Source organism: Vespula pensylvanica, chromosome 15 (genome assembly GCF_014466175.1).
Source record: "Vespula pensylvanica isolate Volc-1 chromosome 15, ASM1446617v1, whole genome shotgun sequence".
In the NCBI taxonomy this organism is placed as follows: Eukaryota; Metazoa; Arthropoda; class Insecta; order Hymenoptera; family Vespidae; genus Vespula; species Vespula pensylvanica.
In genome coordinates, this window is record NC_057699.1 from 236831 (window position 1) to 250950 (window position 14120).

At 27.7% G+C, this 14120-nt stretch overlaps 1 protein-coding gene across 1 annotated transcript; it reads right to left on the bottom strand.

Moving 5' to 3' along the window:
• Nucleotides 1-1554: 1554 nt before the first annotated feature.
• LOC122634640 (sodium-independent sulfate anion transporter) lies at nt 1555-12696 on the bottom strand. The gene is made up of 13 exons (XM_043823772.1): nt 12442-12696; nt 12147-12253; nt 6238-6287; nt 5952-6124; nt 4867-5120; nt 4073-4274; nt 3568-3788; nt 3329-3506; nt 3088-3255; nt 2842-3003; nt 2627-2767; nt 2356-2501; nt 1555-2149 (listed from the first exon to the last, which is right to left on the bottom strand). Exons 4-13 carry the CDS (start codon nt 6121-6123, stop codon nt 1775-1777), a joined length of 2019 nt encoding a protein of 672 aa, XP_043679707.1. The 5' UTR covers nt 6124; nt 6238-6287; nt 12147-12253; nt 12442-12696; the 3' UTR covers nt 1555-1774.
• Nucleotides 12697-14120: the final 1424 nt, after the last annotated feature.

The following is a 14120-nucleotide window of genomic DNA, read 5'->3' on the forward strand; positions in this document are numbered from 1 at the left end:
TTACACACTCGACCTATCTCACCGTATGAATTGTCTAAATCCTTTTTATTCAGGTTTGCATTGGAGCCCGCCGATATATATCCACCCCTAACCTATTCACTCAGCAACATCAAAAATAGCCCTGATGACAATCGTTTTTAATGATTTTTTTCTCTCTCTACCTATCTCTCTTTCTCTCTACTTCTTATATCCTCCCCTTTTCTATATCACCATCCACACCACCAATGGCTACTACTATACTACACTACTAACTTACTGCTGCATTTATCTCTCACTACTACTACTACTACACTAGACTCTACTATTGCTCTACTACTACTTTACTACTTACTACACTACTGCTACTACTACTCTATTACTCCTACTACTCACTACTATTCACACTAGTGCACTACTACTACACTACTACTACACTACACTACTACTACTGCCACCACCCCACCACAGCTAGCTGCAATAGCAGCAGCAGCAGCAGCAGCAGCAGCAGCAGCGATAGCAGAAGTGGTGTTCACCTTCACCAATTTCACCACCATTAACATTGGTATAGCTATGTTTGTTTTTTTTTAATAATTATGTCACTACCACCAACATTAACAATAACAATAACAAAAGCACTGGCAATTGTAGCTCCACTGTCAAATAATGGAAGAGCGGCACGAATTTCAGGTACACGGTATCATGCATACCATGCATACATACGTACATACGTACATACATATATATATATATATATATATATATATATACATACATAAACAGAATAAACGCGCACTCGACACTACTGAACAAGACAGCTGAGCCTCCGTGGCCCTAGCAGTTTTATGTAAGAGACCGCTTCTCTCACACCGTGAATACAGGATAATTTGTTCGCGAGTTAGCTCGACGGCCGAATATCTTAGCCCGCTAGAAGCCTTTCTAATCTTACGAATATCCAAACATTACGCACCGCACACCTCACCACTCCGAAACTCCGCCAGCTAGCCTACCCCATCGACGATAATAACAAATATGGCGAGCAGGACTACCTTCTGCATATCGCTCTGTTCCTACTGCTCGCACATGACCGTCAGATGGCACCATTTGCAGCCCGTTGACTCCTTTCCTTTCCGACATCTTTTTTTTTATCTCACTCCACACAACACGCTACTACGCGAGAGTGTTTGTGAACGCTTCGAACGAATTCCGATTGGTTCATGGCGCTATTAGTGTTCGCAAATGCAACAGTTACGAGTCACGTGACGTCTCGCGGACATGCCATTGATTGGACGGTTCCTTTGAGCGCCATGTTGAATTCGAGAAAGAGCCAATAAGCGATCGGCTCCTTGCATTATTTTCAATTTGATGCTATTATTTATTGTTATTTGAAATTTTGAGCACATTGGGAAAACTAAATGTACGGTAATGTTATTTAAGATAAGTAAAAGCTTTGATTCGTTATATTCTCGATGATACACGTATCTTTCTGTTAATAAGTTCTAATTAAATAAATAGAAAAGAAAAATGATCGAGTATTTAATAGGTTAAAAAAAATCCATAGATTTAAGAAAATCAAGGTTTGTTTTATAGTCGAGATGTATTTATGAATTACATACATGTTGAAGGATAAGAAATGAATGGTAGAAACACGCTTTTAACTACCCATAGATTTTCTATTATTAAGTTTATTTACTTGTACCATGTCTTTGTGATAATCGATTTATCAGCATTATTCTGCCTTGTCAAATCGAACACTGTTAAGTGATACACAGTTCCTTGAAGACACATTGATTTAAACTTATGCTGATAGTGAAACTCGCTTAATGTGATTGAAATAGCCTCTTTCTTTGAGTAAATCATCCAATGCTTCTTGAGCATAATAAACAACAAAATTTGATGGTGCGATGCCTTCGAACACAGCATAAACAGAAGGTTTTAGATTGTAGAAGAAAAGAGGTTGACCTCTAACAGCAAAATCTTTGGTCAGACTTTCAACGACTGTAGCAGCTGTAAAGTCTGCTCCATAAATATGTGAACAATCTATCACAACTGGTGTTTCTACGCTTTCTGTCCTGTGACTATATTTAGTCACTAAATTTCTCACATAATCCACAGAAGGGAAGATTAAACAACGATCTGGTGTTAACATCAGGTATTCGATCCCACAATGTGTCTGAAAAAAGAAATGTATATACATATAAACACAAATAAATACAACAAAGCACTAGAAACAGTCTGTTTCAAAAAAATATAATATATATTTGAGTGATCTAGCATAATCTTACTATGCAATGAAATAATTAATTTATGATACTTTAATCTGTTTCTCTGAATAATAATTAATATATATTTCATAAATTATATAAAAAATATATTTACAGTTAATTTCTCGACAGATATTTTTGGTCTTGCTGCATGGTACAGAATGAACAATACATTCATACCAATTCCACAGAGAATTCCAATCTCAAGTTGCAGCACCAAGCAGGCAATGAAAGTTCCTAATCCTGGGATTAGATCAGACTCTAGAAAAGATATCTTTATTATAAACCTTATATAAACTCAACAATGTTTATATAAATTCTCCTCAAGAGATATGCTTAACTGAATTTTTATTTATTTCTACATTGACTAATAACCTAATTCTCACTTTTGGTTCTCCACATTGGTTTAATGACTTTCACTTCGACCATGAAGACAACAGCAGATATGATGATTGCTGCTAGGCTAGCTCTTGGTATATAACTGAAGTAAGGTGTAAGAAAAAGAAGTGCTAATATCACCAATATTCCTATAGAAGAAGAAAATGCAAGTATTAAAATTTTCTATGCGCTAGTTTTATCAATAAGTATTTGTACAACATACCTGCATATAGACCACTCATTGGTGTTCTTACTCCAGAAGCGTGATATACAGCACTTCTGCTAAGAGATCCCGTACCTGGAAAAGCCTGTACAAAGGAGCTACCAACGTTTGCTAAACCGATTGCTATTAATTCTTGTGTGGCATCAACTGACTGTCCTTGCGCTAAATTTATAAGCAATAAAATTTTAATTTTAATATATATATATATATAGTATATTTTTGTTTAATAAGTAAATTTTTTCTTACAAAATGCTTTGAAAATAGCCACATCCTCCATCAAAGAAATAAGTGGAAGAACAAGAATACCACTTCCCAAATTTGTACACATATCTATAAATGTGACTGTAGTATTATCATCTTTGATGTATCCAAATGGAGGTGATTGTACAGTAGGCATACCTCCTGGTATGGGACCTATATAATCAGAAGAAATTTAATTAGCTTCATTTATGCTAGACCAATATTATTATTTATTTCGTGATCTTACCGATTACTTGAAAGGGTGCATCACGTGCGGCACTAAAAAGATATCCTAACAAACCGCAAACTATAACAAGAAGTGCATTCCTCGAGGTACAAGTCAACCATATAAGCGTATTTATTATTCTCTGCTTTTTTGTACGAAGTTCTTCATTGTCAGGACCAATCGTGAAGGAAGATATCATCTGATGATACGAATGAAATATTAATATTTGATTAAAATCATGAAAAATTTGTTAAACTTACCCTGAGTATTAGTAGGATACCTATGCAGCATATACCAAGCGTAGTATCCCATATCGATGTTTGATAAAGGCACTCAGCAATGCTTTTCCACATCTGTACAAAGGTAGATCCCCTAGCAGAGACAGCTAGGATATCTTTTATCTGTGACGTAACGATTATCAGTGCTACCGCCGAAGTGAATCCAGAACTAACCGGACCGGATACAAAGTCAATTAAAAATCCTAAAAAGATTGAAAGTGTAATTTATCATTTTTTAATTAAGCATAATATATTGCGTATTTGATCAAGAACATTATTTTTTGACTTTATATTGACGTAATAGCACGAACTAATATAATGAAAAAAAAGTGAGGATCCATATTTTAATATGATCGTAATATTGACATTTCACATTTCAGTAAAAAAGAAAATATATATATATATATATATGTATATGTACTATCAATGTTCGTAAATCTATCATTAAATATGATACGAGAATGATATATTACATTCGATTACTCACCCAGTCCAAAAATCCCCATGATTAATTCCACGATACCTACTAGAAAGCATAATAATATCGCATGCTTTTCTGGCGCGTCCAAATGAGCAACAGATTGATGAGTTAACAGAGAAAGTATAGCAGTAGGACCAAATGGTACATCTTTGCAGGAACCAAATATTATATAAACGAAACATCCCAAAAAACTGCCATATAATCCGTACTGCAATATTTCATTAATTAATCTTTATGGAAACATTAAACTAAATTGTAAATAAGAGAGTTGTCAAAATCTTATTACTGATTAATATATATCTTCATAAATTTCTTATTTAATATAAACGTCGGAATTTTCACTATTTTATATTTAAATATAATTGTTATATAAGTGTCGTTTATTTCGATATTTTATCTTATTGTTATTTTATTTAGATATAACTAAATAAATTATTGTTGTTTTATTTAGATATAAATAAATAAATTATTGTTTTTCTTTTTTTTTTATTATCTTCATTTTACCTATTACGTTTCAAATATTTATTCTTAAAATATTTGAAATACGAAATCATGAAATTTTTTTTTAATATCTATATGTTATATTATTTTTACCCTTTAATTTATGATCAACCTATGTACATATATAAATATTTAATATATTAAATCTTTTAAGATATCTTTGATATGTAATAAAAAAAAGAAAATTGAGAGATTTAACGGATCTGTAGACATTTTGCAACTCTCTATCCTTATAAATAATTATGAAATACTACAAATAATTTTATGTAAATATATCATGGCCTCATCGGAGAGCTCACCTCTGTTGGTAATCCAGCTACATTTGCATACGCAAGCGATTGTGGAATAACTGTCAATCCCACAGTTATACCAGCAACCAAATCTCCAACTGCATCTTGATTGTTATAACGTGGTAACCAACTTAAAATTGGTAACCTTTTATACAGTTTTTTCTTAGAACAAGTAAATTTGACCCAACGATTCGCCAATCGTAATGTCGAATCCAAAAAGTTATTCTTTCGCTTTGCGCCATCATCCCCTGGCTCTTCGATCACTACGATAGATAACAATAATAAATTTATATATGTATATATATTTCATAGGTATAATATAGATTTATTATATTATACGGGGTAGATCACCTGTATATATATATATATCTTAATGTGTAATATATTATATCTTAATATCATGTATAATATTATTATATACATAAGGTATTTGTATATTAAAATATCGATGATCACGAGATCTCGAAGACTTTGAGTAAAATTTTTTGAATCAATCCAAATATATTTTCTTTTTGTTGTGATAAAACAAATATTTTTTAAAAATTTATTTCCTTATCATCAAAAGTGAAACTATATATTTGAAATAGGTATTCGAGTTAGATAAAACGTATTATGTATAACGATACGATAGATAAAGTTGATCAAACAGTTCAGTTTGATAAATTATCGTAATCGATAAATAATCTTTAAAAGTAGAAATTAATCTACTATATATATTGATTTGTTATTTTGAATTTAAAGTGACTTCAATGCCAGACTATTTTCACTTCCGCCGTTTAACACGATCCTTTTATGTTTAAGTACTCAAATGTAACATTTTCTATATGTACTTACTTTTGTGACATCCTCGCAGCATGAGGAAAGGAAAATTATGCTTTACCGTTAAACGTTAATGCAAAACGATATCCAGCGATATTGTATCTCATAAACGATTAATAAAATATAAGAACTTATGATCGATAATTAATATTTTGTAAGTTTATCATTGTTGAAAAGGAAAAAGAAATTATGTACATATGTGGGTAAGTAATTAGTAAATAAAAAGTACCTAAGCAAAATAAAGTAAATTGAAGTAAAGCAAAGTAAGTACTTACAGATAAAGTCGGACGAGCCTTGTATCTCGCGATGGATACTGTGAGAATTTTTAATTATTTCTTTTGTACGTGCAACGTCTAATTTATCTTCGTTTGTTTTCTCAGAACAATGTACGTAAGCGCCGTTGTCGTTTCCCGTTTTTTGATCGTCGATATCTTTGCCTTCCTTCATCCTTTTATTTAAATAAAAAGAAAAAAGAAATAAATAAGAATAAAAAGTAAACATTAAATAGTAATATTTTGGTAATCTATATTGACAGATAATATAAACGATTGTTAATAGTACCTTTCCAAATGGACGAATTACATGCAATCTGCATATCACTATTTTCGGATCTGTAAATATGATAAACAATGTTATATCAACAGTATCAATGTTGATAAATTTATTTCTTTTTTTTTTTATATTAATTAATTAATATTTTTTCTCGTTGATATCTGAGAATCTATAAGTTGAATAATTTTTACAATTTTTTAATATTTGCCAAACTCTTGCGTCTTTCTCGAGATCCTGTAATTCTTTGAATTTCATTAATTACTCTACAAGATCGCTTAACACTTTCTAAAGATATAAATATGAAACCGCAAATTTAACTATAAATTTAGAAGATTTTTATAAATTAAACTATAAATTTAGAAAATGTTTGATATTTGTTTGCAGAAATATATTCCGATAAATTCTTCGAATCTTGCGTCAATACGATCTTGCTTCGTAATACGATAGATTTCATATTAGATTTTGAATTGAAGGAAAAAGAGAGAGAAAATCTTTTATCTTTAACAAGTTTTTTATGTGATGAGTTAGGTAAGCCCGTAGAAATGAGGAAAGGTCAGATAGATCCAGTTATAAATCTGTTTACTAATTATTTAATAATAATCAGCGATTAGCACTTAAGTTTGCATAAATCGCATTCTGTGATTCGTTAATTAATTAATAACTTCATATTTTGTATAACCGTAATAATCGATATAATTATTTAACATGTCTATGTTCCATATTTTGTGACGACAAAATAATAATAAATTTATTTAATAAATAAATAAATAAATAAATAAATGTTTTTCTCAAAACGTTCAAGAATACTCGTAGAAAATTTATAAGCAACTTGAAATCGTTATTTTTAATAATTTGTCCACTGTTTTGTTCGTTACTTGTTACCTATCAAATGTCCTTATACTTTATCCTATAAAATTATATCCTCTGAATTCACGTGCCTTTAGAATCCAGTTTGATTACTGATGTAGAATTATAGGCGTTTTTTCTAGATTTTTTTTTCTATGAAAACATGTAAGACGACAATATATGTTTTTTCAATATTCTATTGTACATTATATGTACGTTATATTTTAGGTTAAAGAAAAGTATAAAAAGTTAATAATAATAATAATATGATAATAATAATAATAATAATATTGTCCTTTTTTTTATTATTAAAATATTTAGAGAAGAATACTCTTTTAACGTTAAGATGTATAGCTAAGAAACTGTAATTTAGAAACAAAAGATCTAACATATTTTTAAACTGTATGATATTCCCAAAGAAGTGAACCTAGAAAAGTTAAAAAAAAAAAAAAGGAAAAGGAATAAGAAAAAAATATTTTCGATAATTTTCTAATACTTTAAAGTTAAACATCATTTTTTTATACAAAATTACTGGAGCTGAATCGATGAACATAATAAAAAAATATATGATTGCATTAAGAAAAAACAAAGTTGGCCTTCATATGTCCTCTGTGCATTCTCTTACAAAGAAAAGAAGAAAAAAATATCAATCACGATCAAATTACGTCAGTCTCGGAACCATTCAACTTTTCTTTGAAATATTGTTCATTAAAATCATTATACACATAGTAATCGAAGTTATTCCTTATAATTAATGTCTTTTATATATAGATATATAAACGACTTATTTTTGTTTGTATAACATACAGTTATTAGTTTGTGTGTGTGTGTATATATATATATATAATTTTATATAATATTATTATATATATATAATATTATTAGATATTATAATTGTAGTTTACGAAAATCATTTATAAGACGCATTAAAAAAAATAAATAAATAAAATAAAATTAGATATTTTTATACACTATATTTAAGATCTATATAAATATATAATATTTTTATATTTCATTAATTGTGAAATGTAGTTTCATTCGTGTAAAGTCAAATGCAACAATTTTCATTTTCACGATTGTATGATTAATAATCGATGATTATGTGTTATAAAGAGGAATAAGTAATTTGATAGATGCCGTTTTACTATAAAAATTCACTTGAAGGAAAATTTTTTTATATTACTTAAGTATAACTTTCACGAAGCAAGAGAAAGTCTATATATCTGTTTACTGAAATTTATTCGATATGATGGTAATTATTTATATGATAAGAATTCAGAGAATTTCTAATTTTTGTTCTTTTGGCATATTAAGAATTAATTTTATGATTGCATAAACAAGATAAAAATTAATGAAAAATTTGATTAGACATATACGGGAATCAATTTAATCACTGTTCACACAGAAATTTATGACATTTTTTGAATATATTAAAAATCAGATTTCATGAATGAAATTGAAATTTATGAACAAAGGACATATGAACGAATTAGTGTAACAATTATATTAAAGATCATATTAATTTGTATTAAGATAAAAATTCATGATTAATTTTTTCAGGTATATATGTGAAAAATTATTATAATGATTCTATAAATCAGATAGAAATTTATGAAAAATTTATTTAGGAATTTAAAAAATTCAGTACAACGTTTGGATTAATTACAAGGAAGTTTTTTAAAAAATTTATTCAAACAAACGAAAAACCAACGTAATGATAGAGAATGGATTTATGAATAATTTTTGCAATCATATGAAAAATAAAAAGAAATCGATGCGAACGATCGCATCGATCAGATAAAAATTTAATGAAAATTTTTGTTTTCTGCAGTTATATGAAAAAAAAAAAAAAAAAAAAAAAGAAAAAGCAAACCAATGCACATAATCTCTTTGATCAGTTGAAACTTTAACGAATGATACATTTTTTCTTCTTTTTTTTCTTTTCTTTTCTTTTTTTCTCGGCATATGAAAAATCAATAATTATAAATTATTAAGATACCAACTAGATAGAAATTAATGGAAAATTTTATCTCGATGATCATGAGAAGAACGAAACATAGGAAGTGATCATGTTACAATCATACTCATCGGAAATATCAATAATTGATGTTAACGCGATTCCCGTATCGAATGCCGATTATCAAACGATGGAAACAGGATATATCTTCGCAGAAGCAAAGTCGGTTACTAACTATAGATACATATACGAGAGTGAATATATAAAGCATCAATATACATACATACATGTACATGTTACGTGAAGTCTAGTTATAAGAATGGATATACATCTGCATTGTGAGAGACGGGTTGGTTTCATAAGTTTCAGATTTTGTTCCTTCGCTACGCGCAGATCAATACCACACATTTTTGCGTAGTAAGACTATATATACTTAATATATATATATACATATATATTTTTTTATACATTGTGTGTGTGTGTTACTGAATGAACCGTTTATATTCAAAATTCTAAAAGGCTTACATCCATTTTTCAAAAAGATCAAATTAACGTTTACAATAGTTAATTCTACGTAATCTTTTCATTTCTAAACGATTTACAATCAAAAAAATAATAGATTTAAATCACTTTCAAAATAAATGGCTATATTTTTTGTACCGTATACTTATAAGATTATTTATTCATAAACATAGAGTATAATCGATTTTAATCGGTTGGATTTTATTGAAACCTGTTTTTCTAATATATTGATCTTGACTATTATCAACAGAATAAAATTAATAAGACATCGTACCATGTAAAAATATACGAGGAATATAAAATGTTATCAATTTAAAAGAATATTTTAAGAAATATTTACAAACTTTTTTATTATTATAGATCAACAAAAAAAATGTATGTGTATATATATGTATATATATATATAATTATTTATATATATTAATTATAGATATTTCAATAAGTCTAACAATAGTGTAATTCTATTAATATTACAAAAATTTTTAACTCGTGTCATATTTGTTTTCATTCTGATTATTTATTAATAGATACACGCACACATACACACATCATGTGTATAAAACATACGTTTTAGAATATATCAATCATAAATATTTCAATAAGCCCAACAAAGCAAATCGTAATCTCACTTATGTAACACATTTCATATTAATCTATATCAAATTTTTCTCTTACTATTGTATTTTAATAGACATATATGTATATACATATATTATATATATTATATAAAATATTATATTTACATATAACATCTATATAGAGAATATATGCCTTTATATATAATAATTAAAAATATTTAAATAATTCTAATAAAGTCAATTTATTTATAATATATATATATATATATATATATATATATATATATATGCGTATATACGTATACATATGCGCGCATGCACGCACGTACACAGTATACTTTCTCTCTTTTTATATATTTACACATACTACAGGAATATATGTTAACGAATATATATACTCACACTATAAGAGTACATATATGAGAATATATACTTCGTATATACTAAATGCTAAAATTCAATGGAAATTTTCTGATATGATGTTTATTTGCCGAAGACATTTCACGTTAACATCGCTCGTCAACTCTTAATCAACAATCTTATAGCAATTTTCAAATCACGAGACGTTCCTCTCTTCTTTCCCCGATAAAATATGCGCATTTAATGGCAATATGACCACTTAATGGATCATGCGATCGTGCTTAAGCGCCTCATCGGCTTACGATCGCTTCGGTACTTCACATAAATCAATTCTAACGTCCATGCATATTAAAAGATTATACGCGTCGAACATAAAAAGTATGATTTTATCTTGAGTACGCAGATTCTTTTCTTTCTTTTTTCTTTTTATCGTTTTCTTTTCTTTTTCTTTTCTTTTTTTTCTCCTCTCTTTCTTCCCTTAAGCGTCTTTGACCATTTAGAGATTTGTCCTTTTTGACCTTCTTTTTCTATTTTCAATAAAAAAGTTAGAAAAGAAAGGATAAAAAATAAAAGTAAAAAATAGAACGATAATTCTTTCGTAGATAATACTTCGTAAAATATTGAAGATTTAAAAGAAACAATAAAAGTGTCAGTTGTAAACGATTTATCGTACGACTTTGTAAGAGCTTATGCTTTAAAAATATTTCTTTTTTAATTTTTCGTTTCTTTTTTTTTTTCTTTTTTTTGTAACGGCGGGAATGTGACGTTACTCAGTTTCGTGATTAAAATTATATATAAAAACTTGCAATGATATTTAGGCATGATCGTGTTTTCTTTTTATTTTTTTATATTTTTCCTTGATAACTTACTCGCTACTAATCAGTCATCGTTAAATATTAATTATCGGTCCGAGGTTCATAAAGACATATCGTCAAATTGATCACTACGCTCAATAGTTAGGCAAGAAAAGATAAGGAACACAGTATATCTTCGAATTCGGGGATTACACAAGCGGAAAGAAAAAAAGAGAAAGAAAAAAGAAAACTAAAGAAAAAAAATATTTACAATTTCTAATTTCTAATTATGCAAGGAATTTAAAGACTCTTCGGAGAAGCAATCAAAAGTATACTTGTTTCAATTAAAACTCAACTCAATCCTTTATCTTATAAAGCAACGTCAACGTTCATTGTACTTAAATGGCTTTACTCTATATGATTTTTATATGGTACATATGTGACGAACAAGAAATTATATTCGCTATATACAATTATTAGGGGAAGAAAAAGAAAGAAGAACAAAAAAAAAAGAATAGAAAAAGAAGGGAAATTCATTCGCAACGGATTTGTATTATTCGGTTAATCTGAGAAAAAAATGTATATAAAAAAAAGCAAAGAAAAAAATCATACAAACAAAAGAAAAATAAAAAAAGGCAAGAAATTTATTCGCATTGAATTTATATCATTTGATTAGTTTGAGAAAAGAATATATGTATAAAAAGAAGACAAAAGGAAAGGAAAATACAATCGTATGAACAAAAAGAAGAAAAACAGAAGAAGAAGAAAAGAATTTCATTCGCATGAGATTTATATTATTCGATTAGTCTGAGGAAAAAACGGATACATGTATACATATAAAAAAAAAAACTATATTCTTACCTGGGAGGTCTGTTATTTACTCGGTGCTTTATTTTTTCATGATAAAATCGTTACGTTCATCCTTTAATGGCTTCATCCCCGTATTATCGATAAATCTTCACCTTTCACTTTATTTTTTATTTATTTTATGTATATATATATATATACACACACACACAAATATATATGTAAACTTATGTTTGCGCGTGTGTGTGTGTTATATATGTATGTATGTATATATATATGTATGTATGTATATATATATATATATATATATGTATATATGTATGTATGTATATATGTTTTTTTTACGAACAATCACTCGTTTCTTAAATTTTTCTTGATGGAAAATTTTAAACCAAAAACATTAAAACTTCTGATAATATCACGACACATTTAAAAGTTCGTGATATACATAAAGTGTGTGAAAACGAAATATTACAGACACAGACGTTTAAAAAACAAAAAAGAGAAAGGTATATGTACGTATATAAATAAATAAATATATATATATAAATGCTAAGAGAATACGAAGACAACTTGCGCGAAGCGAAGACGAAACTAAGTTAGCAACGAGCCGAGCCGAGACGTTTAAACGCACCGCGTTGTTATTTGGCCACTTCACGATCCTCCGTTGGTGACATAACTGACTCCCACTTCGTTTCCTTCGAGTCTCCACCCCTTTTCAAAGTCGTAATGTTGCTGGAAAACGGCACGTACGTACTTACATATCCATATAGCTGTGCGGAGTTTACTTGAGTTGTAAACGTTGTTGCAGGGATGGATGCTCTGCTATCCATGATCCATCAAAAAAGAAATATCAAACAATAAAATCCAATCGACATATTGTGGAATATAAATTTCATTAACATGATTTATAATTTGATTTATTTATTATTTTGCAATTTCTTTTTTATCAACTCGTCGAGTTTTTTCTTTTTTTTTTCTTTTTTATTCTTTTTTTTTTCTTTCTTTAGCTTAACCTTCAACATTCAATGGTGGAAAGATTTAGATTTAATTTTTATTATTGATAAGAAATGTATCGTTTTTTTTATCATTCATCTGTGTCATTTTAATTAATATTTGTATAATGTACGTTTTTTTTATTGTAGTTATATAATGTATATTTTTTTTTTCTTTTTTCTGTAATAAGAAATATTTGAAAGTGTTTATTTTGTTTGATAATCGTTTTTTTTTTAGATTGAGAGAAATAAAAGATGGAAATATTTTTTTTTAATCTATACATTTTTACAAATTACAAAGATTTCTGACATTTTCTTGACATTGAGTTAATCGTAATTAAACATTGCTGATTCTATCGTTGTTATCAGCGGTACATCATTATACTGATTGTGTTAGTATTAACAAATTTGCTGTATTTTGGTACATACAAAAATGTTATTTGTTAATAGTAATGATAAAAAATCGGAAAATTTCTTTTTATATTGTTAATTCGTATAATTATAATTGACATTGTTAGTTGTCAATTATTGTTCGAAATAATTTATATATATATATGATAATTATTTTTAATTAAAAATATAGAGATTTATATACAAAATTAAAAGGTTTGCGAATATTTTGATATTAAAATAGGATTAGTTAAAATGCTGATTTTTTATTGTCACTGTCATATCATTAAAAACTTTAATGTTGAAAAAGTGTTGTCTTTTAGAACATAAAAGTATAACATTTGTTAATAATAGTAATAAAAAATAGTGAAAAATATTTTATTTTTATCGTTTTATTCGTTCTGATTATGATCAATCCTGTTAGAAACATTCAATCGAATTTAATAGATTTTTCGAGCAATAATTATTACAAATACACGCATATAAATATTTATAAAAATTTGAAAAATTTGTTAAATTCTTATATATTTTGTTGAGACAAATTAAATATCTTATTTACTAACAATAGCATATTGGTAAGAAAAACTTAGGATTGAAAAAATATGATTTACATACAAGTATGGTATTTTCTAAAAATAATAAT